The 23,768-nt window shown below is 41.2% G+C and overlaps 2 protein-coding genes across 2 annotated transcripts; both read right to left on the reverse strand. All coding sequences in view use genetic code 11, as the record gives it.

Moving 5' to 3' along the window:
* Positions 1 to 1,575: 1,575 nt before the first annotated feature.
* On the reverse strand, positions 1,576 to 17,360 carry EGR_05661 (Solute carrier family 28 member 3; the record flags this gene model as incomplete). The annotated part of the gene is made up of 22 exons (XM_024494910.1): positions 1,576 to 1,707; positions 1,912 to 2,024; positions 2,403 to 2,478; positions 2,548 to 2,638; positions 4,222 to 4,375; positions 5,988 to 6,011; positions 6,104 to 6,308; positions 7,026 to 7,120; positions 7,203 to 7,293; positions 7,626 to 7,686; positions 7,716 to 7,782; positions 9,227 to 9,397; positions 10,054 to 10,191; positions 10,391 to 10,520; positions 10,560 to 10,770; positions 12,343 to 12,473; positions 12,634 to 12,759; positions 13,433 to 13,594; positions 14,454 to 14,645; positions 15,076 to 15,220; positions 16,617 to 17,101; positions 17,331 to 17,360. The coding sequence occupies 22 exons, from the start codon at positions 17,358 to 17,360 to the stop codon at positions 1,576 to 1,578; spliced, it is 3,030 nt and encodes a 1,009-aa protein (XP_024350707.1).
* A 4,568-nt stretch (positions 17,361 to 21,928) lies between these two features.
* On the reverse strand, positions 21,929 to 23,380 carry EGR_05662 (Complement C1q tumor necrosis factor-related protein; the record flags this gene model as incomplete). Its single annotated transcript, XM_024494911.1, has 2 exons — positions 21,929 to 22,144; positions 23,138 to 23,380. 2 exons carry the CDS (start codon positions 23,378 to 23,380, stop codon positions 21,929 to 21,931), a joined length of 459 nt encoding a protein of 152 aa, XP_024350708.1.
* Between the last annotated feature and the right edge of the window lie 388 nt (positions 23,381 to 23,768).

A 23,768-nucleotide genomic window follows, 5' to 3' on the forward strand; every position in this document is an offset into this window, starting at 1 on the left:
GGAGGGACAAGGTCATGCTAGCAACCGAGACCTAACATAGACTTCTGCTGCGGTGACAACCCTACACGTCATGAAAGATCTAGTGAATAAAAAACCTGTTCCATATAAACAAACCAATTCAAGGGCAGACAATAAGGCTCTGGCATCGTTTTTCATTGCAAAAGACAGAATCTTTTCAACCACGCAAATAAACCCCAAATTATATCTGCGTTTATAAGACCTGAGCATAATAAAGTTCTGTATTCAGCTGTTGTTTCACTGGCCCCTAAAAATACCTTTTAGTCCTAAAGACCCATTAACCAGAACTCTTGGAGAGCAAAGGTGATTTCCTATTTGCATTTCCGCAAAAATTATGCTGCAAAATTACTTGGGTAGCCAAGATGGAGCTGGAAAGGGTGCACCATTCTCTTCCTTGAACTTCGCCATGAGGACTGAATAACCAATTGATCACCTTTTTTTAACCTAACTATTCTAGGTTCTGATTTCCAAATTGGGCTTTAGTTTGTCGTACATTAATTATTGCCGCTCTCACTTTCTCCAACAGTAACTGTTTTTGTGGTGCATTCAGGAACCAAACCATGTCTTTTAGTTGATAGTTGACACCGCATTTTCATGATCGTATTTTAAGCAAATCGTCATGCTAGAAAGGTTTGTGAATTTCTTTAAGCACTCAATGGTGCATTGTGAAGGAGTTCATTGTACGGATAAATAACATTAAATGCAGTCAGAATTAAAGGGGTTATTTGATTTACAGTAAAATGCAAGGATGTTTGGGATTTATCTTATTTTTTGGAAATGTTTTCTAAAACTTTGAGGGCTGCTAGTGTAAACTGAGATCCCCTCATATAAGGTTAGAATTTTAACTGTAAATTGGGAGTAGAACTTACAAATTAAGCAAATGTAGGGTATAAAATGCAGCCTTAACTTTGAAGTAATGCGTTCAAAATTAAGTGTTTATACGCTGTAAGTTAGCTCTATGCTGTTCAAAATAAACATACAAAATCACTGCTTTTAAGTATCGAGTCCAAATAACGTTGAGGAGTCTGGCGAACTGTCAGTTCCAGTTAATTGGTTAATTAAAACAATTTGTAGGTAGTTAAATTGCATTACTGAAGTTGACTTATACATTTAAGGTTTGAAACAGAGTTAAGAGAAATATTTACTCCGTTTAAAGCCGTTTATGAGTGCTATAAATTCTTGGTTATGTAAGATAATTTTGCCTGAAATGTCCAAAATAATAAACTGTTCCAAGATTTAATAGCTATACAATTATATTAAGGAAAGATAAGCTTTGACAAACATCATTTATACCTTAATTACCTTTAATAGTGAATTCTATTTTGTTGAGCTTCTTTGGTACAAATATTCTACCTATATTTCATAAGTAGCTAAAAATTCCTGAATTATTTCCTATAGGTTCCCTGAAAAGACCATTTAATATAAGTGAATATGCATTATACAAACCATGAATGAAAGCTACTAAGCTAGTGAGGGTGCAGTCTTGCAGCATTCGATACATATTTCACAGAAGGCATGCTATCCCTCATATTTGTTTGGACAATATGGTGGTGAATTTCAGCTGTCCGATTCTCGAAGGATTGCGAGGAGAAATTGTTGGTAATCGCCATGCGTATCCGCTTTAATCATTCCACTTAAAGTCTGTGGATAATTTGCGTTGAAGTAATGCCTAATCAAAGCGAGATCCGTCTAAAAGTAGTTAGAGAAATCAAAGTGGTCACTAGATTGTTTGCATGTAAAGGAATGGTGGATGAAATCTCCTGCACTACTTCGCTGCAGAACAGTTTGATAAACAAGCAACATTGATAAACGGGAGACTGCACAATGCACTTTCAAATGAGGTGAAAGTGACAGTAGTTGAAAAAAACCTTGCTGACAGTTGGAAATCCTTACCTCGGAGTGTCCAACTATCATCCTTATTAGGGTTTCATCTCGAGTGCCTACTCCCTTCATTGAGTCGTAGAGTATTTTTGCGTAGCATTTGATTCGATCAGTGGCAGCCTCCACTAAAAGGCATCAAACATTTCCGCCTCAAATGTTTTTCTTTTAAAAGAGAAGAAGGAATTTTTTTGCATTCCACCCATTAAGTTATTTGGCCGTACTATATTTATTGTTCGTTTAACTCTTGGATTTGGTTTGGAGGACAATTAAGGGCTCCACCTTTATAACCTTGGCCTCCAAGCCACGATAATCTCTGCGGAAGTCCGTTTGTACGTCAACAATGCGCTTTCTGTCTTGGTATTGTGTCTTCTTTCTACTTCAGGGAAAACTGGGGGCGTCACACAGCGGCTTTAGCTATTTTTCTGCTTATAATTCATATAAAATATTTATTTTCTAGCTTATTTTTGCAATAATATCGGCTGAGTAATACCAATTTAACTCACAAATAAGCTGAAGACCCCTCCGAAAGCTGCCCCGCGTCTCCTTTTCCACTGCCTCATACAGTCCATGTCCAAATGACTGAAAGAAAAGCAGGCAGTTAATGCCATCTGCAAAAGACTCGCCTCACCGCCTAAAAGATGCTCGCACCTCTGCATACACCTCGTCGGTCTTTCGCAGGCTCTCCCAACTTCGAGAGGCGAATATGCGAATGAATGTGGAGTCGTCCGTTCCCATTCGTCTGAAAAAATAAGCAAATAAATGTGTCACCCAGTCCCTAGCCTACTTTTTTTATCTCGTGGCTAATAATCAATTTGGGTAGGGAGTAGAAAAATACAACTGTATTATTTGTGGTAAAATATTTTGCGAATGAATAAAAGAAAAATTGCTAGTTTTACTGTTTAAAGAAAGGTTATGGACAAGATCTGAGCTAGAACTTAGAAAGTGGTAATGTAAGATCCTGATTGTTTTACTCCTTGTTTTAGTTGCGCCGGTGCATAAGGCGCGTCCACTGTACTTCTGTCCGGCGGCATGGCCTCCGGGCCGTCCCGATGAGCCGTCTCCCCCACCCCGCCTCATCCTTCTCTACGTCGGCAACACATTTTAAATCATGTTATGACGACTCCTTTCGACAGCGAAAAGCGAGCCTGAGCCCTCGGGACAACTGCCCCGACCTCGATTAGTAGATGCTTAATCTCAAAATGACGGAGGAAGGGTACATGCTGGGGATGGGAGGATCTGTGACAACCCCCTAACAGAAGGGTTTGAAGGGACGTCTAGTCCCTTGTTTTTCAGGAGTGCATTTGATAACTGCAGCGACCATAGCCGTGAACAGGCAAAACCTCCTCCACCTCTCAACCGGCTAGAGGGTAGCATTGAAGTGAGAATTCAATAGTAAGGAGGAATGGATGGGAAAACTGATTCTCTTGGAAGTATCCCAAACCCCGTCCTTGGTTAAATAACTCAGCTTTTGGGTCAGTGTTCTTATGCCTAGCGACAGATATGGGTGATGACCTGCCCATTCATCCCTCCCTCAAAACAGCTTCCAAACAGGAGAACACTCGAGATCTAACGAAATTATCAAGAGGGTTCAGTTACGTTGCGATTATGTATCTTCTCAGTTGCACGAAAGTTCGACAACTGTCGCAGCCGGTTCGTGGGTGCTTTTCCCACACCACCGGAAATGTTTTGATGGCCGACGCAGGGAGCCCCGAAGATGACGCTCAAAAGACAGGAAGGACTTTTGTAATTTGGCCCATTAGCATGGCCTGTGGGCTGTGCCAAGAGGTTCAACTCTTTCGAACATTAGCACAATATCCTCCGCCATTACCCTACAACTTCATTTCGACTTCGGGAAACACCAGGAGTGCTACAGATCGTTCGTAGAGGGATAACTATATAATACTTTGATTGTCTGTTTGACTCTTCGTTCTGATTTTACGAAAATTTAAGGCGCCCTGAATAAATATCCGCCGGACAGTGTGGCCTTCAGTAACCCCTCAGTCCTTCGGCCCTGGTACTATGACTTTGGTCTTGGAAAAGACTCGAGTCGCTACAGTACGTACATTTGCACAATCTCGGAAATAATTATTTTGTGATAAAATGAATCACTTTACAAGCTTTTTAAAGAATAAATAGCATTTCACCTTATAGGTACTAATTATCTCATAAACTCGAAACCAAGTAGCTTCTAACTGAAACAACTTTATGCTCTTCACCAGACAGATGAAGAGCATGAAGAGTAGCCTTCACTGCCTTGAAAGTCTTTAATATAAAAGTGCTAATGTTTGATACTTTATATGGTAAAGGAACAGGACGCCTTACCCTTCTCCGGCATCGTAGAGAATCTTTGCGTCTATTGAGGCGATTTGAGGATCTACAGTCTCACTGCGCCTTCCCTGGCTCACCGCAACTAGAAGTCGCTGGAAGTTGCCGGATGTGCAGGACTTCAAATCACCCTCCAAGTTTCTTGTTTTATCTAAAGGCCCACAAACGCAATCGTGTATCACATGCAGTTCAAAGTGGGCAAAACAGACTCGATCACGTATACGCCTTATGGCGGTAAGTTTGAGTTTTCGTTCAAAATCGCCTTAAAACATTCCAAAACATGTGGGAATAAATCTAAGCATTTAACAGATCTTTGCTTAAGTAAAACCCCAAATGATTTATGCTTACAAGGAAAGCATAAAGTGATCATCAGTAACGCGTATTCCGTGGCATACTTCCACTCTGGGACGTGGCCTTCAGCTCGTGCCACCAGCCCCTCCACCCTTCAACACCTCGGCAGTACATACTTCGCCCTAGTATTAGAAACTCTTCCCTCATCGGAAAGGATTAGAAGAGCTGCATTGGTAGCAGTAAAAAATGACCCCGACCCTACTTCCTAGCCCTGAACGCAGTGGAAGAAGGGTATATGCTCAACAAAAGTTGCCTTTGGCAACTACCCCCACTCATATGTTCGGCAGGAGAACTATAGACAACAAAAGCGACATCAGCCATGAACGATCTGGAAAAAGGCATTACAGAGTTGTCTACTGCACCAGTAGGAGTTCGTGAAATAAGTGAACACGCGGCACCTCTTCCACCTCAGTACCAGGTGGATGGAACCCAGACACATGTGACTGGGCAGCACTAAATTGAGAGTGTAGTAGTTAGGAGGAGTAGATGTAAAACCTTATCCCCACGAAACCATTTCAAACACCATCCCTCATTCAACAACTCCGCTGTCAGGTCAGTGCTCTCACGACTAGCGATGGACATTCTTGAGGGCTTCCGCATCTCCCCTTCTCTCTCTATACAATTCTCAAACTAGATGCAACTTTAGATCCAGTGGAATTGCCAAGAGGCACCAGTGACGTTGCAGTCAGATGTCTTCACAGTCTTCACCAAATTTGAAGACTAAAGTGGTTGGCAGGTGGACCTTTTGCTCACAGCACCTGAAACGTTATGATGGCTGAGGTAGAAGATTGACCAAATAGAGCACCGGGAAAGAAGACCAAAATGAAGGGGAAACATGCAATCCCTTGTTTAACTCCTGCTTTCCGGTTTTTTAGAACACTTTAGTCTTCACTTTTGTACTTCCGCTTGGAAGCATGGTCCCTAAGGTATGCCTTTAGCCCTCCTTTCGACTTCGTGGAAGATCAGAGGCTTTGCACTATCCAGTGGAACTGCCAAGAGGCACCGCTGACGTTACAGTCAGATGTCGTCTCTACCGGCGTGCTTGGTCTGGAGGTATTTCGCCTTAAAGCACCAAATGCGTTGCGGTGGTCAGCGCGGGAGGATGACCAAGCGGGCGCTAGGAATGAGGGTCAAAAGGAGGGGATGGCTATGTAATAATCCGATTGTTTGTTGAACTCTTCATTTCAAGGACACTCAAGTCTTCACCCTTGTACTTCTGCTCGGTAGCATGGCCTTCGAGCCATGCCTCAGACGGCCCTGGGCCTTTCGTACATCGGCAATATGTCTTCTGCGATACGACTTCATGGAAGTCTTGGAGCCATACAATGCCACTAGTAATTGCTAACATTTTCAAGCCTTACCTTTAAAGACGTTAGTAATTTTCCGAGTAGTATAAATTACAAACAACTTACTGTCTTTATTCTCCTCCTGTAATACTAAAAAAGAGAAAAATCATTGCCTTAAAACTAATTTATTTTGTGCCAGGTGCTTTCAAATTGTCACAAATCATACTTTAAAGCTCACTCACTGTCTTGATAAGCTAATTTGATGTCGCGAATTTCCTGATTGGTGGAGGTGCAAATGACCTCCATGAGGGTTTTGTCGTGTGTGCTGATGCCTGACATGGCTTTGAAAAGCGCTCTGGCATCGGCATGACTTTGATCGTCAAAGGAGGAGAGGAGGCAAATTTTGAAATCCCCATTAATCTCTGACCTCACTCTCTGTTTCAAGGACTAGGGGAGGTAAATGCAACAGTTTTCCCGGCTTCAACGGCGTAATAAAGGAGAAGATTACATGACGGACTTTTTTTTTACATTTTACCAGGTAGTTTGAGAAAAGGTTACGGGGATAAAATTGGCTTTGTGCTATTGAATAGAGGGGCTATGGCTACCTAGAAGTATCCTATTCATGTCAAATATTTTTAACTCCTACGCGGTGGGACAAAAAAGGCATCTTGAAAACGAGTAGGGAGCCCCTCCACTCATCATTTTTTATAGGGGAGATAGGAAATTAGTGGGTTTGTTTTTATTACTGTAACTATGAGGTTGAGTTGCGGGTGAAAAGGTGGAGTATTCCCTCAAAATGGAATATTCCCTCCTCAGTAGTCGTCATCACTGGCAGCGATCGGAGGGATGGAAAGTGCTCATAATAAAGAATTAAAAAAATCTCAGCCCTGAATTAACCCATGCTCTTATAATGTGCTTGAAATGGAGGCATGACAAGCTTCAGTACCTGTTTAACATGTCATTTGTCAATTCCATTGGCACCTTTAAAATTTGCTCTTGCCGTCTAGAGACGCCTATTTTAAGAAAGAATCAAGTTTATGAGCCCTTTCCTGTCTAGCCTAATTAGCTATCCTTTTGTAAAGGATTTTGAATGTGCCTAAAATGTGTCAAGACTTTAGGTATAAACTTAGCTGTAAAAAGGTTTAAAAGTTTTGAAGTACTCACCTCACCGAAACCCGCCTTATAGGCATTCAAAATGAGACTGCGTTGAAATGTCGATCGGTTGGTAAAAATATCCAACAATACATCCTTTTTATACCCTACAAAGACAAAAACCGTCTTTTAGGTCGGAAGAAAAGAAGGAAAAGTTATAAACATTTCTAAATCAGGACAGTTATTTACCCATTCCTTTGAAAGCCTCAGCCACGGCTTCAGCATCCGCTCGTGGATTCATGGAAGATGCAGGCTGGACAGTCCCCCCTCGTACCATTTTCTGGGCATGGAATAGCAAAAAGGGATATGAATATAATACTCGGGTTTCGATGCAACATTTCCAACTTGACCGGGATTGTGGTGGATTTCGGTTTAAGGCCAACACAGTAATTTGATAACCTGGTTTAGTTAGCCACCATATTTCGTTAATTTAAGCGGTGAAACCAACAAATTCCTTAAAGCTCTGCCTTTTACTGATCATGATATTGTTTCATCAAAGTTCAAACATATGATTTGGAAGGAATGTAATTCCTAGATGTACAACTACCTAGAGGACAACATGTTCATGTAGAGTTTCGTTATACAACAAATCGGTATAAAATTTTATCTAACCTGATCGAAATTGATGGCTATTTCTCTCACGACTTCTTTAATGTGGATCGAGGGTACAGGGCTTCAAGCGGTTGATCCTTTGGAGACTACCGTAGCGTTGAAATTGAACTTAGCTTACGTGAGCTTTCGTGGTGCCAAGTGGCAGAAGCCTCCGCCTCTGCTTCATTAGGAGTTCATTAGGCCTCGAAGTTGTCAACACTCATTGGCTCCCATCCTCCAGCAACGTGCGATTGCATTTAACAAAAACTAGATGTGAATGGCACCGGTAATGACACGCCAAGCTGTCTGATTGTGTGTGAGTAAGCAAATTGGGTGCTCACCAAGACACCTCTACTTGGCTTTCACGTACCGCCCTTTTGGCAATCTAGTCGACTCTGTCACACCCTGCATACAACCCAAATTAGCCTGTCATTATAGTTTGAAAGGGAACATCCACTCACTTATTCGAATTTGAAGTAAACTCTTCTTACTTCTTGTACTATGTAACACCATAAATGGATCTTAAAAGTCCTTAAAACCCAAAAGTTTCAGAAATGGTCCGAATTTATACCACCCCACCCATCTGGTGTTTTTAGCTCTCTGCCAGTTTATAATATTTCAAATCCTGTGCATGTAGGTTTAAATGTCTACTTTTTAAAGTGCTTATGTTTTAAATTTGTGAACTTTTGGCCAATAGGTGAATAAATTGAAATCATTTGTGTAAACACTTTGAAGAAAAATTGTGCGGGAGTCAAGGATACAAATAACCAGAAGAATGTTTGGTTAAACGACAAAAATAAATGATTGAATTATCTTTCGCTTGACTCTATTTTCCTCGGTGTTTTTATAAATTGGGATCGTAGAGCAGACCTAAAATAAAGATAACGGATGGGCAATGTGTGAACAATACAATGCCTTTCCACAGTACTCATTACTGTTTACTGGTCATGAGGTCTACCTGTCCGACGCGAAAAAAGGGCGTCATGACTTTGTACTTATAAAATTAAACGAAGAAATATACCTAGCTAACCCACTGCTTCTCTTTACGAACCAGTGCAACGGACTCCATGCTTTGCTCTGATTTCATTATTTATTACGATTATTTTTATTATTGTAGTGGATGGCTATGAAGATATGAATGGCAACTAAAGGACAATTCCTTTCAGTCAAAACAATTTATTTTATTGCCCCAAGAGATGATTTTCCGCTTAGGAGACACCATTAGAACTCCTGAAGAACTTTTTCACTGTCCTAAATGAGCCTATAATAATATTTTATTATTAGAAAAATTGGAGAATTGCGTGCACTTTCGCAGAAGTAGAGGCAAGATTTGTAAAATGCCTTATCAGTAATGTCACCAAAATTCAAAATGTTATTTGAATAACATCCTTTAACTACTGATGTATTTTGCGCCTTTTTGAGTCATATTTCACCCAACATCGTGAAATCCCAATCTGAAGTCGAATGAGTATCAAGCTTATTTATGAGTGCTATTACTACCTATCGAGAAAGGCCATACTTCGCTCTGTAAGCTAACGGTTGCAATAAGACTTAGCAACTATCGGCTTGAAGGCCAGCCCACGACAATCGAGCCAATTAGATTGCAAAGTTAACTTGCGTACCAGCAAAGCATGCAGTAACAAAGGCAGCAATAGTGCCTCCGATCATGCCATGCACAACCATACCGGAGAGATCCTTGCGTCTGTGAGGCAGCAATTTAATGAATGTGCCTAAGAGAATGCCCACTGAGCCAACGTTCGCGAATCCGCATAGTGCATAGGATGAAATCACGGCTGTTTTTCTGCTCTAAACAGATAGGATCCACTTAAAATTTTAAATAATGATTGCGTGAAACACCTGCAGGCACAGGTACTAGCAAATAACAAGGCCACAATTTGAGCCTTTTTGAATGCCCTGAAGTTTAAAGGTGACTACGTCCGGGGCCCTACAGTGTATTCAAACAAAGATCCTCATGCTTGAAAATTGTTGTTTAAGCTTTACACTTTTAATGCTATTCTGATCCAAACAACATTTTAACACAACTATGCAAATTACGAAAAAATCAGAGCAAGACAGGATTTAGACAGCCTCAAATCTGCGAGAAATCATAAAGAGATTTTTACCTAACATACATGCGGTATTATGCCTTTGTGATCTCAATTCATGGAAAACGTATTTTTAGAATGACAAAACACAAACTATTTGAAAGTGCAACAGTATGCTTCAGTGCTTAGCTTCTTCTTCTTTTTTTCAATATACCTGGAAAAAGTGCTGTGAATGCATGCAATGTATCCCAGTCAAACAAAGGAATGGTGCCTTTTTTCCCAAGATTTTTATGATTTTAAGATATGGATATCGTTTAACGTTTTTGGTGTGCAATGATGGATAAAATGTAAAATAGGCTGTTTGTTACACCTTATTCAAACTAAATGAAAGGATAAATGCAAACTTGCATGAAGAAAGCCGTATTGAAGGGTTCGATTGCTGAGACCATCCGTGATAATGATGGAACCGTTTGCCAAATATGTGACAGGTAGAGATTTATTATGGAAGGAGTCGTAAACGGAGGAATCCTCAATCAGTTGACCTTTGAAAGATGACGGAATAAGTACCTCTGAGTGTAAATACAGTCTCGTGCAAATTCTGATCGCATGTAGACGACATTTTTTGACAATGAATAATTATCCTTAATCCTGGTATTCATTGTTACCAGCATGGTTTATTTAAGCTCCTACTTTTGCTACATCGCAGTACTGATTTGTGCCTTAAAACGTATTAAGACTTACCCAACCTCTTGAAGGCAATAAATTCACTCAGCACCGTTTTTATACCAACCAACTCTCCAACCTTAAAGCAATCCTCTGCTGGTACCCCCATTCCGAACGCCAGGAGCCAAAGTAAGTAGGCAAATATCAACTAAAAAAGCGAAAGATACCAATATAAGGCATGGGAGACTTCCGCGGTGTACAGCCTTAACACAAAGCAGACACTTCCCTCAAAAGTGAGATCCTGAGCCATGCCGATTCGATGGCCGAGCCAGGTCAGAATGCGGTTAAAAACGCTGAAGATGCTGAGAAAGGCCATTAGATTGACAATAATACCAGCACACAGTGGTATCGCCTCCAATGCGCCAACCGTTGCCGCCTCAATAAGATTGGTGAAAGGGCTAACAAACGAAACCATTTAAATCACTTAGTCATAGAAGTATTTGTTTTAAGTTTGCAAACCAAATGTTTCAATTGCTTAACTACATAATCGAATTGCCGGTTAAGTGAATGATGGGGCTAAGGATACCATCTGTTTGTTAAAAGTAGGGCTAGCAATGTACATCTTTGAAGAGTACTTTAACCTGCCGCGTTGTTTCCTTTGAATTTGCCGACCACGACGAGACAAAACTGTCCCCAGCACGCAATTACAAGTCTGATTCCGTAATGCAGGAAAGTAATGTCATAAAGATGGGGGCCAACTCCCAAATCGCTTAAATGGATAGCTTAGAGGTTAGGCAATTAACTTTTAGCCTTGTTTTGCACGCAGGCCGCCCGAAATGCATTCTGGCTCGCAGCTTGCGCCCCCTCCACCCCCGTCGATCATACAGACTGGAGCCACCTGATTAACTTTGTAAAATTCAGAAAGCAAACATCGTTTTGCCCGAATGACAACTCGACAAAGGTCACTGTGTGAAGGAAGACAAGGTCAAAGGTGGATTTGACCTTCTAGCGTGGTCTGGGGAGTTTAGAGTAAGCTGAGGCTAATTATTAAGTATTAGTGTTTAAGAATTCCAAATCAAACCGCATACTACATTTGCCGTGCATTTTTTTTTAAATTGCAAAAAAAAATGAAGGGAAGTGACAGTACCTCTATTCCATTGTTTGGCAATCCTACTAAATGTGAAACAACGACTTCACCAGTCAGTAGAATTAAATTTTAAATGAGTAAGCTGTATTGTAATGCTCTAGTTGTTTGTTTGAATATTCGTTTTGGTTATGCAGACACTTGAGGCTCAGCTATTCTACTTTTATCAAGTGGAATTGCCCCCAATCCATGCCACTGATCCCCTTTCACCCCCCTTCAGCATATCGGCAATACATATCCCATCCGTCTTCATGGAAGTCAAGGAGAGCCACACTGCAATGCTTTGCTTGCCTGTTTAAGTTTTCTTTTCCGTTACGAGGGTACTTTAGGGTCCCGCCTTTGTAGTTCTACTTCCCGGTATGGCCTTCTGACCACGCCGGTGGCCTTACCCCCTTTGTACACCAGTAATGTATCTTCCACCATACTCATGCGACTTCTTCCGACTTTAAGGAAGGCACGGGGCGCTTCAGTACTACCACTGGTTATTAACTAGAAGGGGGAGGGGCATGTCGTTAGCTGAAAATAGACGCACTTAAAAATACGTTGGCCAAAGGGGACATAAATAAGGCGGGAAAGAAGACTAATGTCCTCAGTTTCAATGCACAGTGTACTCTTACGTCTAACACCAACACAGAGCACTTTCCGTAGTCAGTTTCTAACACGCCTTCTCTGCCGAAGTTGGTCAAACCAATCCATCAGTTGTGTAGAGGTCACCCAGGACTGATAAGTAAGGCTCCAAAATAACAGGAATTTTCTAGGTCTCCTTAAAACTTAAACATCTTTCCTCCTAAATGGAGGTCCTTACAAGTCTTCAGCATCGTCATTTCACGTTCTTAGTGATACTTGAGAGAAAGCGTATCCTCAGGTCATCAACCGCACAGCTCACCTGGAATGAAGTGTCTTCTTTATGCCCTTGGCCAAGGGCGCCTGTTTTGTCTCCGGGTAGATAATTTTTGCTATGGCAAGAGCTGCCGGTGCCGACATGACACAGGCAATCAGGAGGTGATTTGCGGGGACCTTTTGAAATTCATTAAACAAAATATCAATTCAGAGAGTAAGAGATCAGAACAAAAAGTAGCGTAAATCCTCTGTTAATGATTTATAAGCAGACAACTCCCTTTTTATATATTAACGTCAAAAGAGAACTGAGCGGGACGGGGAGTGAATTGGGACTCACCCCAAAGGTGATGTAAACCACCATGACAGGTCCGGCAATCGAAGCAAAGCCATTCACCATTATGGCATGCAATTCCGAATTTGTCATTTGAGACATGTAGGGCTTGATCAGCAGTGGTGCCTCATTCTAGTATTAAATAGAAAATTAGTGAAATGTAAGAAATGAAAGTTCAAACATTAACAAATTGGGTCAACGCAGCCTTACAGTTACTCTGATCTACCTCTGTCTTACAATGACGGATATAACCGCATATTTTATATCGTAACTTACAAAAAAATACCTACAAATAAACATATAATGTTCGATTTTATTTAAAAAAGTGGAGTTTTGAGAACTGTGGATTGATACTAATCTGTGCCAGACACGAGAAGACTTGCTTTTATTCCAGACTGAGACTTTTTTCGATGTATGATACTTTATTTAATATGCAATTTGAATAAATATAAATGGAAATAATCGCAACCCATTGGGCTCATATAACAACGTTCGGGCACAATTAGGTTTTGTATTTAAAGTAAGTAGATCCTGGCTGCTGCCTGGATATTATCACTTTTGCTTGCGAAACGCCCTTGTACATTCATTTGATACAAAAGGAAATAATACGGTCCATGCCTGTTGGGCCGTGATTTCCGCGACAGCTCTCAGAGCGGCAAGTAATGTGGAAGCAGTCGTTTTAAGACGCTGAGTCTCGTGGTGGCATGTGTCAACTCTACTGGGCAGATTTGACAGTTGTAAGGTTTTGACGATTTAAAGGCACAGCGGCGTTTATTTAAATGAGCCTTTTAGGGTGCCAACCTACCATTGAAAGAAAAATATTTGTGATGGCGTTGATTGCCTCAGGTCCCGTGGTTCCCATTATGTGCCGAATAAAATTTGATGGTTGTATTATGAATTGTTGAACCCACCCGAGGTGAAACATTATTGAAATAAATGACGAAAAGAACACGACCAAAGGTAAAACCTGGACAGAAAGTTGAATGAAAATATGTTCGGTCAAAGCTAAGTAGGGGAATCTAAATAACAAAAATTCTTCTATCGGGTAATTTTTGACTGAAGGTTTAAGTACATAAGCACTCTTAACTCTGAAGTTTGTATTTTCACTTTATAGCTTATACCTCCAGATTCCTTTCAAATTTGTGAAATCAAAAAACCCCAAATGGTACGACGTATTGAACCCATATTAACCTTAAAAGTAGGTTAAAAAGGGTTGCAATTCCCCAATTATTTAAACATTTTCGTTAGTTGAACGAAAGAGTAATAAATTAAAGTAGCAGACACGTTTTTTTGTTTAAATCAACCAACAAGGGGTAAACCTACTACTTCCGCACGCATCAAACTACTATACTTGCGCTGCTGGATTTTTGTTAATTAGTACTGGGAAGCCATTTTATGCATAAAGCTCATAAACAATGTTCCAGCGGTACCTCTTTGTAAGTAGCTATAAACAACAATGCGTTTAAAGCGTGTCATTCATTGAACGTCAAAGCAGGATGCCTATTATTCTTTCAAATGCGCGTAGTCTAAAAGTATTTTTGCGGTCTTCGTATGCCTTGGTTTCACAACATTTAGCTAATCTGTGGTTTAGCATAAGTGCAATTAAGAAACTTCAATACTGACAGTTTCAATGATGATTTGGACGTCTTTAATGAGCTTTAATTGAGAACCAATTTGGATGGATGATAAGTTATTGATGAGTTTTGTGAGATTATATAGATTCTAAATTTAGTTCTCGCTAAAACATCCTTTTCTGCTAGTAATTTTGATGTTTGCTGCCTGAGACATAATTGTGTCCCAAGTGGGTGACGCGAAATTCCGTTCACCTTGATTGCAAAACATTCGACCTGAAAGAGGTCGCCGAAAACAAACGACGCCCCGACCCCGCTATTATCCATGAGCGCAGTAGTTTGAGCCCCAATAAACTCGAAAACAGTGTATCCAAACTTTGTCTGCAAAGTGAGGACTGCAAAGGTGAATTGCAGAAAGAAGCCCATCAGAACTGGTTGCCACTTTATCTAAGGAGGAATAAAAAAGAGGCAGTTTAAAATGACCACTTCAACTGAAATTTACTAGCTGAAAATATGTCGGCCTGCTAACCATGAGGTCATGTTGTTTGGACTCAAAATTCCGTGAGCCTACTTAACTGAAGCTACTTAAATACTAGTCAATCGGATTTTCATTTTTTGTCCTATTTTGAAGCTACCTTCAAAATGACCTTCATTTTTCAGAACCACCTTATTATTGCTACTTCATCGAGAAAATCTTGTCAATTCTAAGAAGTTCTTTAGTAAACTTCTATGTAACCTTTTGCGCCACTCTTATATGCGTTTGCATTGGCTCGACAGAAACGCTGTCTGGGTCCGTAATGTGTTTGCCTAGTAATAAAAGCTCCCGAATTGGCTTTACAGTTGAGGAGATTACTGGAAACAGTAAGGAAGTGCTCACCTTGGCTGGATGAACGGAAATGAGCATGCATATCAGGACCATTGCCACAATACCAATGAGGGAGACAAAATTTCTGGGATTCCGCATCAGGACAAAGAAAATTAGGTAGAGCGCTGTAATAAGACCCAGTACCACCATCAGAAATCTACAAGTAAAATGAATTTGTATTGTCTAAAACACTACTTAAAAGGCACTAAACATTTAAGTAGCATAGATAAGTTACAGATTAATGGGTTAAAGTGGACTTATGTAATATTTCTGACAGCTTTTTCAGACTTCTGTAAGTCAGTTTGTTTAAGGCGATCAAAGAAGAGTTTGTTTTACATGGTTGAGCGTAAAATTTCACATTTCTTATAAGCTAGTCACATGCGATTAATTTTGTTTGAGTGCGTAATAATTCGGACGCTTCATGAAGGCGATTGTGGAGTTGAAGGAGGAAGTACTTGACTAGCTAAATCAAATAGCGCATTTATCTATGCCTAATAATATCACAAATGGAGTCACGAGGAACTGTTTGCAGCGAAGATTGTGTGCCCCACCCACCGACCATATCACCGTAACAGTGACAATGAAGTAATGAAGTTGTGGTGGTTGGTAGGACTTAAATAATTGGACACTTTATTTTGCCTTCCTTACAGCACTCATTAAACTGCAAGTATTTGCAGGTACATACAAAGGGGAGAATTTATGCACAAGTAACAATGCCCTAAACCTGGCTTGTGATTTGTGTGTGTCAGCGCTTTATTTCTCGGCCCTGTAATTGGCAGCTCATTTGTTTGAATAACGCTACCAATACTTTCAAGGGTCACACCACCTTCATTATTTTATGGAAAAATTTACGCGTCAGGGCTCAAAATGGAGAATCATTTAAGCCTCATCAATGCAGACGACAAGAATGTTTGTGAGGCTACCAACAAGGGCCTCAGTGTATAAATTAGCACAGTTTCAAAAGAATTGGTTTTAAAGAAGCAACATTTTACGCAGAATTTTTGATTAGGAAAGATTGATTGAGTGAATGTTGAGTAGGAGTTTAGTTAGAACACTACTACTTAAATTCATTTAAGTCAAAGCGGTTAGGAAATGCTAAGTTATCGTATTGAATTCCTTGTCAAAAGAATAAATATGGCTGTTCAAATCAGACATTATCATCCCAGCATGTTATTTAAGGACGTAAAAAGTGCTGCTAAGTAGATCTGATATAGAAAAAGACAAAAGTTATGTTGGGTAGCTGATTCAAATTTCTGCTTTTGCAGTCAGACCCAGGGCCAATTTAGCCTTTGGGGTTGTGGATTTGGCAATCTTGAGGTATATTTTCGTAGCAAACTGGGTTTTATCAGAGCGTCCCTGTTACCTTCATCCTACTCATTTAATTCCAAGTACAAAGTTTTAGGGACAATCTCCTGTAAAAAAGAGCGACTTACAATTTCCCTATTTTCTTTCTTATGAGCAATATATTTCTGGAACTGGACGTGCACCTGCCAAGTGCCTTCTCCCATGAGAGTTTAACTCCCTTGTACGATGCTTTCCACGCATGGGACCACCTGTCCGCCAAGCAAACGAAGAAGTGAAAACAGCCGCCGCGCTCCTTTCCCAGCACTTTGAGATGCTTGAATATTAACCAGAGTAGAATGAGCCAGAAAATGGTGGACATCCACAAAAGCGTGATATCAGCCTCTGCTTCCTGTCGCCGCACTTTTACAGCGTAGGCGACAAAAATGACATCTCCCACAAGGATGCCGATTTTCAACAGCAGTTCCAAAATGCTTCCGGGTGAGAGAGCAGTCGTTGAGGCATCCTCACCCTCCACGCATCTCCCGGATGTGTCAAACCGATGGAGGAAACGTGAATAAGCCTGCAGGAGACCGGTAAGTACATTGTCTGGATGGTTAGGCAAGTCGGGAAAGTCACTCTCCGTCCACTCGCATGTGGGTGTAGGCAAAATCTTGGCAATATCATCGTAGAGTTGCTTCTCGATGGAATTCAGTGGTTCTATCTCTTCTGTCTCGCGAGGTTCCGTTTCATCGAACTGAAAGAAAGACGGAAAGCGGAGACACTGTCGTTAATATCGTCTTTTATGGTAGTCTACCGCTTTGTGTGGATATTTAAATGGAACAGTAGGTCGAATCTGGACAAACATGAACGAATTTGGATATTCATGTATAATATCTTAAATAAATTTAAAGCTTTTCTAGATTTTACGAATTAAAACGGTAAAATAAATACAAAATTTTGACGAAACAGCAGTGGGGACCTACACAGCGGGTGCTATTTTCAAACCTGGTCATTGACGGTCTGTCAAATGAAGGGGTGTAGTTGGGGCTCCCCATTCAATTAAGCTGGATGCTTATTTATTTGGACTCAATTGGCGCCACTTGATTGGCCACTTCCGCAGGCAAGTGGTGACCTTGATTTGGAAATTCTGATTGGCTGATACTGCTTTGATTCATTACTGACTGTCGGGGCTGATTGTCATTTGGGCTCGAAATGTAACCGCAAAATGGCATTTCTTTGTATAAAAAATGCTTTTCAAAGGCTCACAGTGCTATATTCTTAGCACTTCCAGTGTCTTTTAAAGAATGTATAGAAGCTTATCTAATTAAAATAGGCAAGTATCCATACGTAGTAAAGTCATGCATTCTCTGTCATAAATTTCCCTTAGTTCATATACTTTGAGTAACGGATGATGGATAAACTATGGTATAATAGGATTGGCCTCGGCTACAAAAAGATTGCGAAATACAATACCATGAAAATGATTTGAGCTGTTCAAGTGCTCGACCTTCTATCATATCCGTTGTACATCGGACCACAGTCGTCTTGGCATAAACTAAAGTATAGTCTTTTTGACCAGAAAGTCTCCCCATACTTCTAATCCTATTCAATCAAGCAGAACTTCTTTAAAAACCTTTCTATGCAATTTTGACTAAGTCTCTGTGCTTTCATTGAATAAGTTTGTCAAGGAGTCCACCCCTGGCATTTGATGGAGCGTTCTCAGACTTCACTGAAGACGAAAGGCGGCATAATAATACTAGGGCAGAATCTGTTTTATCGATGCTCAGAAGGGCTGAGGAGCTTTTGGCACTGCCCGACCTTCATATTTCCTTATGGAATCGCAGAGACGGGGCTTCATGCGGCCCATAACTTAAACCGCAGACTGCACAAAAAATAAAAGTATTACATAACCCTTCTCCTCTTTAGAACGACGTCCACGGCACTCTCCCCGGTCAAACGCCGGATCAACCGTCACAACGTAGTCGGTGCCAGTCATCCAGCTTGTGTGCAACTGGTATGGTAACTGACTGCAACGTAACAAACGCCCTCTTGGCAATTGTGCTCGATCTGGAGTTTTATCCTGCTTAGGAATTGTATTAGGGAGCAGGAAATACGCCGGTCATCTCGTAGGTCTATCTTGGGCTAAAAACAGAGTCACATGACAAGGACGGCGTTTTAAACAGAGCCATGGGGATAAGGCATTGTGTCTACTTTTTCTTGCCGCTTTGTCCTCACTTCAGTACTGCTCACCTATATCTGTCTGGGTTCCAACCAGCTAGTATGGAGGTGAAAGAGGTGTCGCGTATATACTTACGCGACATCTTCACCCAGGTACCGTTGACGGCTCCGTAACGACCCTTTTTAGATAGATCACAGCTACTGTCAAATTCATCGTCATAGCATTATTACAGACCACGGGACTGGGGTAGTTGCCGAGAGCAGACGGCATTTACAACCCTTCTGGTAAGGGGTCGTCACCGATTCTCCTACTTTGCTGCAGATACCCTTCATTCATCGCGTTAAGGATTAAGCACTCAGTAATAGGAATCAAAGTATTTCTCCTATATGATAAAGTTTTGCACCCTGAGACTTCTCTCAGAGTGGAAGGATTCATAATACCCCGATGGAATATGTATTGCCGCCTAACAGAAAGACTGGAGGAGAGGGGCTACTCTCATGGCCCGAAGGCCATGCAGCCCAGTGGAAGTAAAATCACGGAGCCTTAAGTGCCGGCGACACCAAAACAGCGAGTTAAACAAATAGGCAAGCTAGCAGAGATGGTTTGTTTAACCATGAATTTGGTTACGCGGGTACTTAATTCACCTTGTATTGTACTTCCAACCAACGGCATGACCTCCAGGTCATGTCGGTAGTCTCTTGGCCTTTCTCCACGTCAGCACTACATTCATACAACTTCCATGAGGACTCAGGACCCCGCAGCATACCTACATGTATTTTGTTTTTAGTTAAATATTAAAAATCTTTCTGGTAAACCACCTTTTAAAATTACTTACCTGTGCCATACATCCCTCATCAGTCTCTGCCAACTGGAATCGCACCAGACTTTGTCGCAGACGAATCGGACAGATTGAAAATTGATGCAGTATTGGTAGAGAGTTCTTAGTTTTCAGGGTAACTAGACTTTTTAGGCTCCGACTAGTCTAGCATTAAGTGAAGCACGTCCTTTTTGTTTTTCAGTGATCGACTTTCCTCCAAGACGCCAGTAGCAACTGCATGGAAAAAGTGAAGTTTACTCAGACACAAAAGCAGTCAAATGGGGAAGAAAGGCGAATTTCAGACACCTAATATGGACCAGGTGGTAATCGTCAGGATTTTGATCCCCACTTATTCCTTTCATCTGACCATTGCCGATTCGAGGGTCTGTGGTAAATAAGCTACCCAGGCTGTAGCAGTCCAGCCACCACTCCCGCCTGGTTGTGCCCTTGAAGAGACGTTGTGGTGGACATGCCTGCCTTGGCCACTGCTGCCAGTTTCACCAACTCTAATTAAAAGCAATGTCTTGTGCATAGCATCGCTCCGTTCGAAAACTCGAAATAAAGTACTGCAAATTTCCCTCTGTCTTTCTTTCGAGGATGCAAGTGTACCCTATCAACCTTTAAAAGGTTCCGCATTTGGTACATCCAAATGTCCTTGTGAAGTAAATAAGCTGGTTCGCATCCCTCCTAACCTGATTGTGTCAACTAAGGTCAACTGACTTGCCGTCACGAGTGGCTGCAATTTCTCTTCTTCCATCCCCGTGAATGCCGCGACTGCGATTTTAAGGCATTTTTTACAGAGGCAAATCTTCCCCAGTGTCTCTACTTTTAGAGATGGTCTTGGAAACACATTTGGAAGTGTTTTTAGAAATTGTGGGGAGAATAACTAGTGTACTTTGGCAAGAAAAGAGGGGGTGTGTTGCCAGGGTCGATACTCAAAAGAGACGAGGCTTTGGTTTTGGTTACGCAGGCACCAAAAGATCCTTCGGGCGGCGTGGTCTTCAGGCCGTCACAGTACCCCCTCCTCATTTCTTATGTAGGAAATACAGGTTTAATCCGAGTATTTTGACTTCTTTTGAGTTCCAGCAAGACTTAGGTTGGTAAAATTTTGTATGCAATAAAATTTGATTTCTTTTTTAATGTAATTTATTTTAAAATAGTGAATTCTAAGCCGTCGAAAGTTCAAATTCCTCCATCGTGACCTTAGCCACTACATCACGTGTTTGTTTGAAGGTACTTGCCAGCTGGGTAGGGGTCAGCACACACCGACCTCGTGACTGAGCCCACGTTATTGGCCCTTGAGGGGAGAGGAGGGGGGAGGAGAGACTACCCCCCGACCCCATGTAACCCCGACGCCCTGTACACTGACGATCCTTATTCACTGAAAGGTGTCCTCCTCTAGGCAATCTGCTAGTTTTAATGAAAATCTCGTTGAACCCGTTGCATCTACCACTGGTAAAATGTCAGGCAGAGTTGAGTTTGCAATAAATGAGAACCAAAATGCGGATTCAGGTGCCACCTGCAGGGTTATCCGAAATGGAAACCGTGAGCTTAGCACTAAATTCATACTCCTTTTTTATTTTAGAAGCTGGTGACACTTTAGGGTATTTGTACATCGGTGTCATTAAAGCAACGCCACAGTCCACGAACTAATTGAATCTGACGACATGTTTACACAAAAGGCGCGCCAAGTAGATCATTCCTACAGACCTGCGGAATCAGTGTATTCACCGAGTATAAATTGGCCGTAACTGACCATTAAAGGTGTTTTGACTTATGCAGGCTACTGATGCCGTCCTAATTCAAATCTGGACGGTGTCGCAGCAGTAGTACGCGGAAAAAGTGGAAGGCACATTCCTCACACATCTTGAAACACTTCAGCCAACAGAACCTTTATGAAGATGCCCCATTGGGGACAGCACCGGTGAGTCTATGTGCATGCAACAATTAAATCTTCTCGCCAGTGGGTGTACATCTGCGTTTATAAGACGACCGTCTACAACGACTGCATTCAGCGAAGCAACCACGAGGAGCTCTTGCGTGATCCTAAACCTTCGGTCCACTCATAATTTTCACCAGAAATAAATTATTCTGCCACAGCCATTCGCAAACATTATCTTTTTTGACTTCCGATTCATTTGCACAAGGCTGCTCAGAAGATTTGTACCCTACTGACAAGGTTTTTAAGGATGAAGCCTTTCATTTGCCAGTCAAATGTTGAAGGGGAGAGCGAGAATTCATGTGAAAAATATATTCCTGGATTTTTTCCGAATCTCATAGAATTAAAGCTCTGGCATTCTTTAAGCGCTTCTGTTCAAAACGTTTAATTTTTTGGGCCTATAAGTCCTGTTGCATCATTTACAGTTTAAGGCGTTAGTTAAAATAACACAAATTTGATGCAGTCCCATATTTCATTTGGGTGAGAAATAGAATTCCAGGTAAGTACAATCCTCAAATGATCATGCAGATGGAGTCAGTCACATATGCATTGAGTACGTACATATCAAACGGTCTTCTCAAAGGATGGCATACAGAGGGTAGATGTGAGGAGAGGGGAAAGGGGAGGAGAAGGGTGACGGATGCAGCTAATCCTGATCAGCGTTGTATTCGAAGAGCAGATGGCCCGCGAACGTGGAGTACATGTAGCCGTGGAGGTAGAAGGCGGATTCTCGGAGTCGCAACCAGACACAGTCATTCCTTTTCATCATTAAAATTGCCTGATTTGTGGCCGTGGACCAGGGAGTACTGTCGCTCCAAACATCGAAAATGTGGTTGTTGTTATGCATCAGTCGAACGGCTGCCTAAAGAAATATTGAATGCTACTTATTTATTATCAGTAGCAATTAATTCGACGTGGATTAATTTCCAAGGTTCAGCAGGTAAAGTACGATTTTTCTCTAAAAATGATTTGTTTGTCGAGTTCAGGACGAATCACTGTTTCACGTGGCCTATAATTACGATTTTTGCAGCACAGAATTTGCGAGAGTGGTATGTGAAGGTAATTTTCATACCCTTGTGAAAAGTGGAAAATAATTCAGAATGGGAAGGAAGTGTTTGTATTTCATAAGACAAAAGTTGCCTGCACTCTTTGGTTAAATGCATTAAAATTTAACCTTCATCTTTATCTGCTTATGTGCCAATTTTTTACTTTTACGTAATCTTTTGGCACCAATATTTCATCCACCTCTCAGCATTCAAAATTAACTCTGAACTGGGTACTGTAAGGAAAAACAATTCAAATAAAAGCGGAACAATAGGAAAATAGGTGATTTGTAAATTTTAGAATGCACTACAAGAGGTTAAGTATTCACTAGTGTTGAGGGTTGTACAATTTCATTAGCGAAGCACACAAAGGTGCTTTCAAGGCTGTCCCAAATAAACTGAAATAAAACCGTAAAAGAAAACATTTTAACAAGAAATATTTATTCCGCAAATGAAAAAGATTTTAAATCTTCTATTTTAAGAACAAAATAAGTGCTAAGCTAACAGTTGCGTTCATTTCATGATTAAACTAAGATAGCCTGGTGTCATAGGTGATTTGAGGCAAAAAACAAAATTTTTTACGACTCCTATGCTATGCCGCTTTCGTCGCCTTTTTTTCAAAAAAATAATGTTTTTCTGAAATCAACTTTGAAACGAAATAGTACAAGTTGCCTCTGATTTCATCGTTTTATTCCGAATTTTGTTGATATCCGAAAAGTTCATTAGTTTTAATACAGTCGACGAGAAAAGTTTTCACCTCTTGGAAAGTCAGTAATGCTCGTTAGTGGGGGGGAGGGGGCAGTGCATCTAACCTGCTTCCTTCCCTGGGCGGAGATGGCCACCACAAAGGAGTAGACACCATCGACAGGAGCGCAAAATTGACCCTTCTGGGGGTCATACGCCCCACCTACATTGGTCACCACATGCGACATGATGGCGCGTTGGCCCGCTGGCATCTCCTCAATGTTGGGCTGCAGACCCGTGAAAAAGGCGATCCGGTGCTGGCGACCTTGTAGGTGACTGACCACCTCCTTCATAACGCTGGGCTGTGTCATCACTCCTAAATGAGATGCAAATTGCTCATTCAGTCAAAACTAATATTTCTTTCGCTTATTCCCCTACCATCCCCTCCCAATAAACTTCAGAGAAAGTGGGCAAATTTTGTAAGATGGAAAAACTTGTGCTTAATGGTTTCGGGCGGATTTTGGCAAGAAGGTTGCCACTACGACGTCGTGACGCATTCGTCGTGTTGGCTGGGGCTCTTTACAAGCGGTGTGTTTTAAAACCACAACCAGCTATTCCATGTTAGATCAAAAATTAATTTAAGAAGCTTTTATCCATATCATTTTTGTTGTTTTGGTGAGGTAAGCACCACAAAATAATTGTTCGTCTATTTAAAAATTCAGGAGTTAGGTGGGTTATCTCTCCAAGGCATCTTTACGG

The sequence above is a fragment of the Echinococcus granulosus genome, assembly GCF_000524195.1.
Source record: "Echinococcus granulosus chromosome Unknown EG_S00043, whole genome shotgun sequence".
NCBI classification, from domain to species: Eukaryota; Metazoa; Platyhelminthes; class Cestoda; order Cyclophyllidea; family Taeniidae; genus Echinococcus; species Echinococcus granulosus.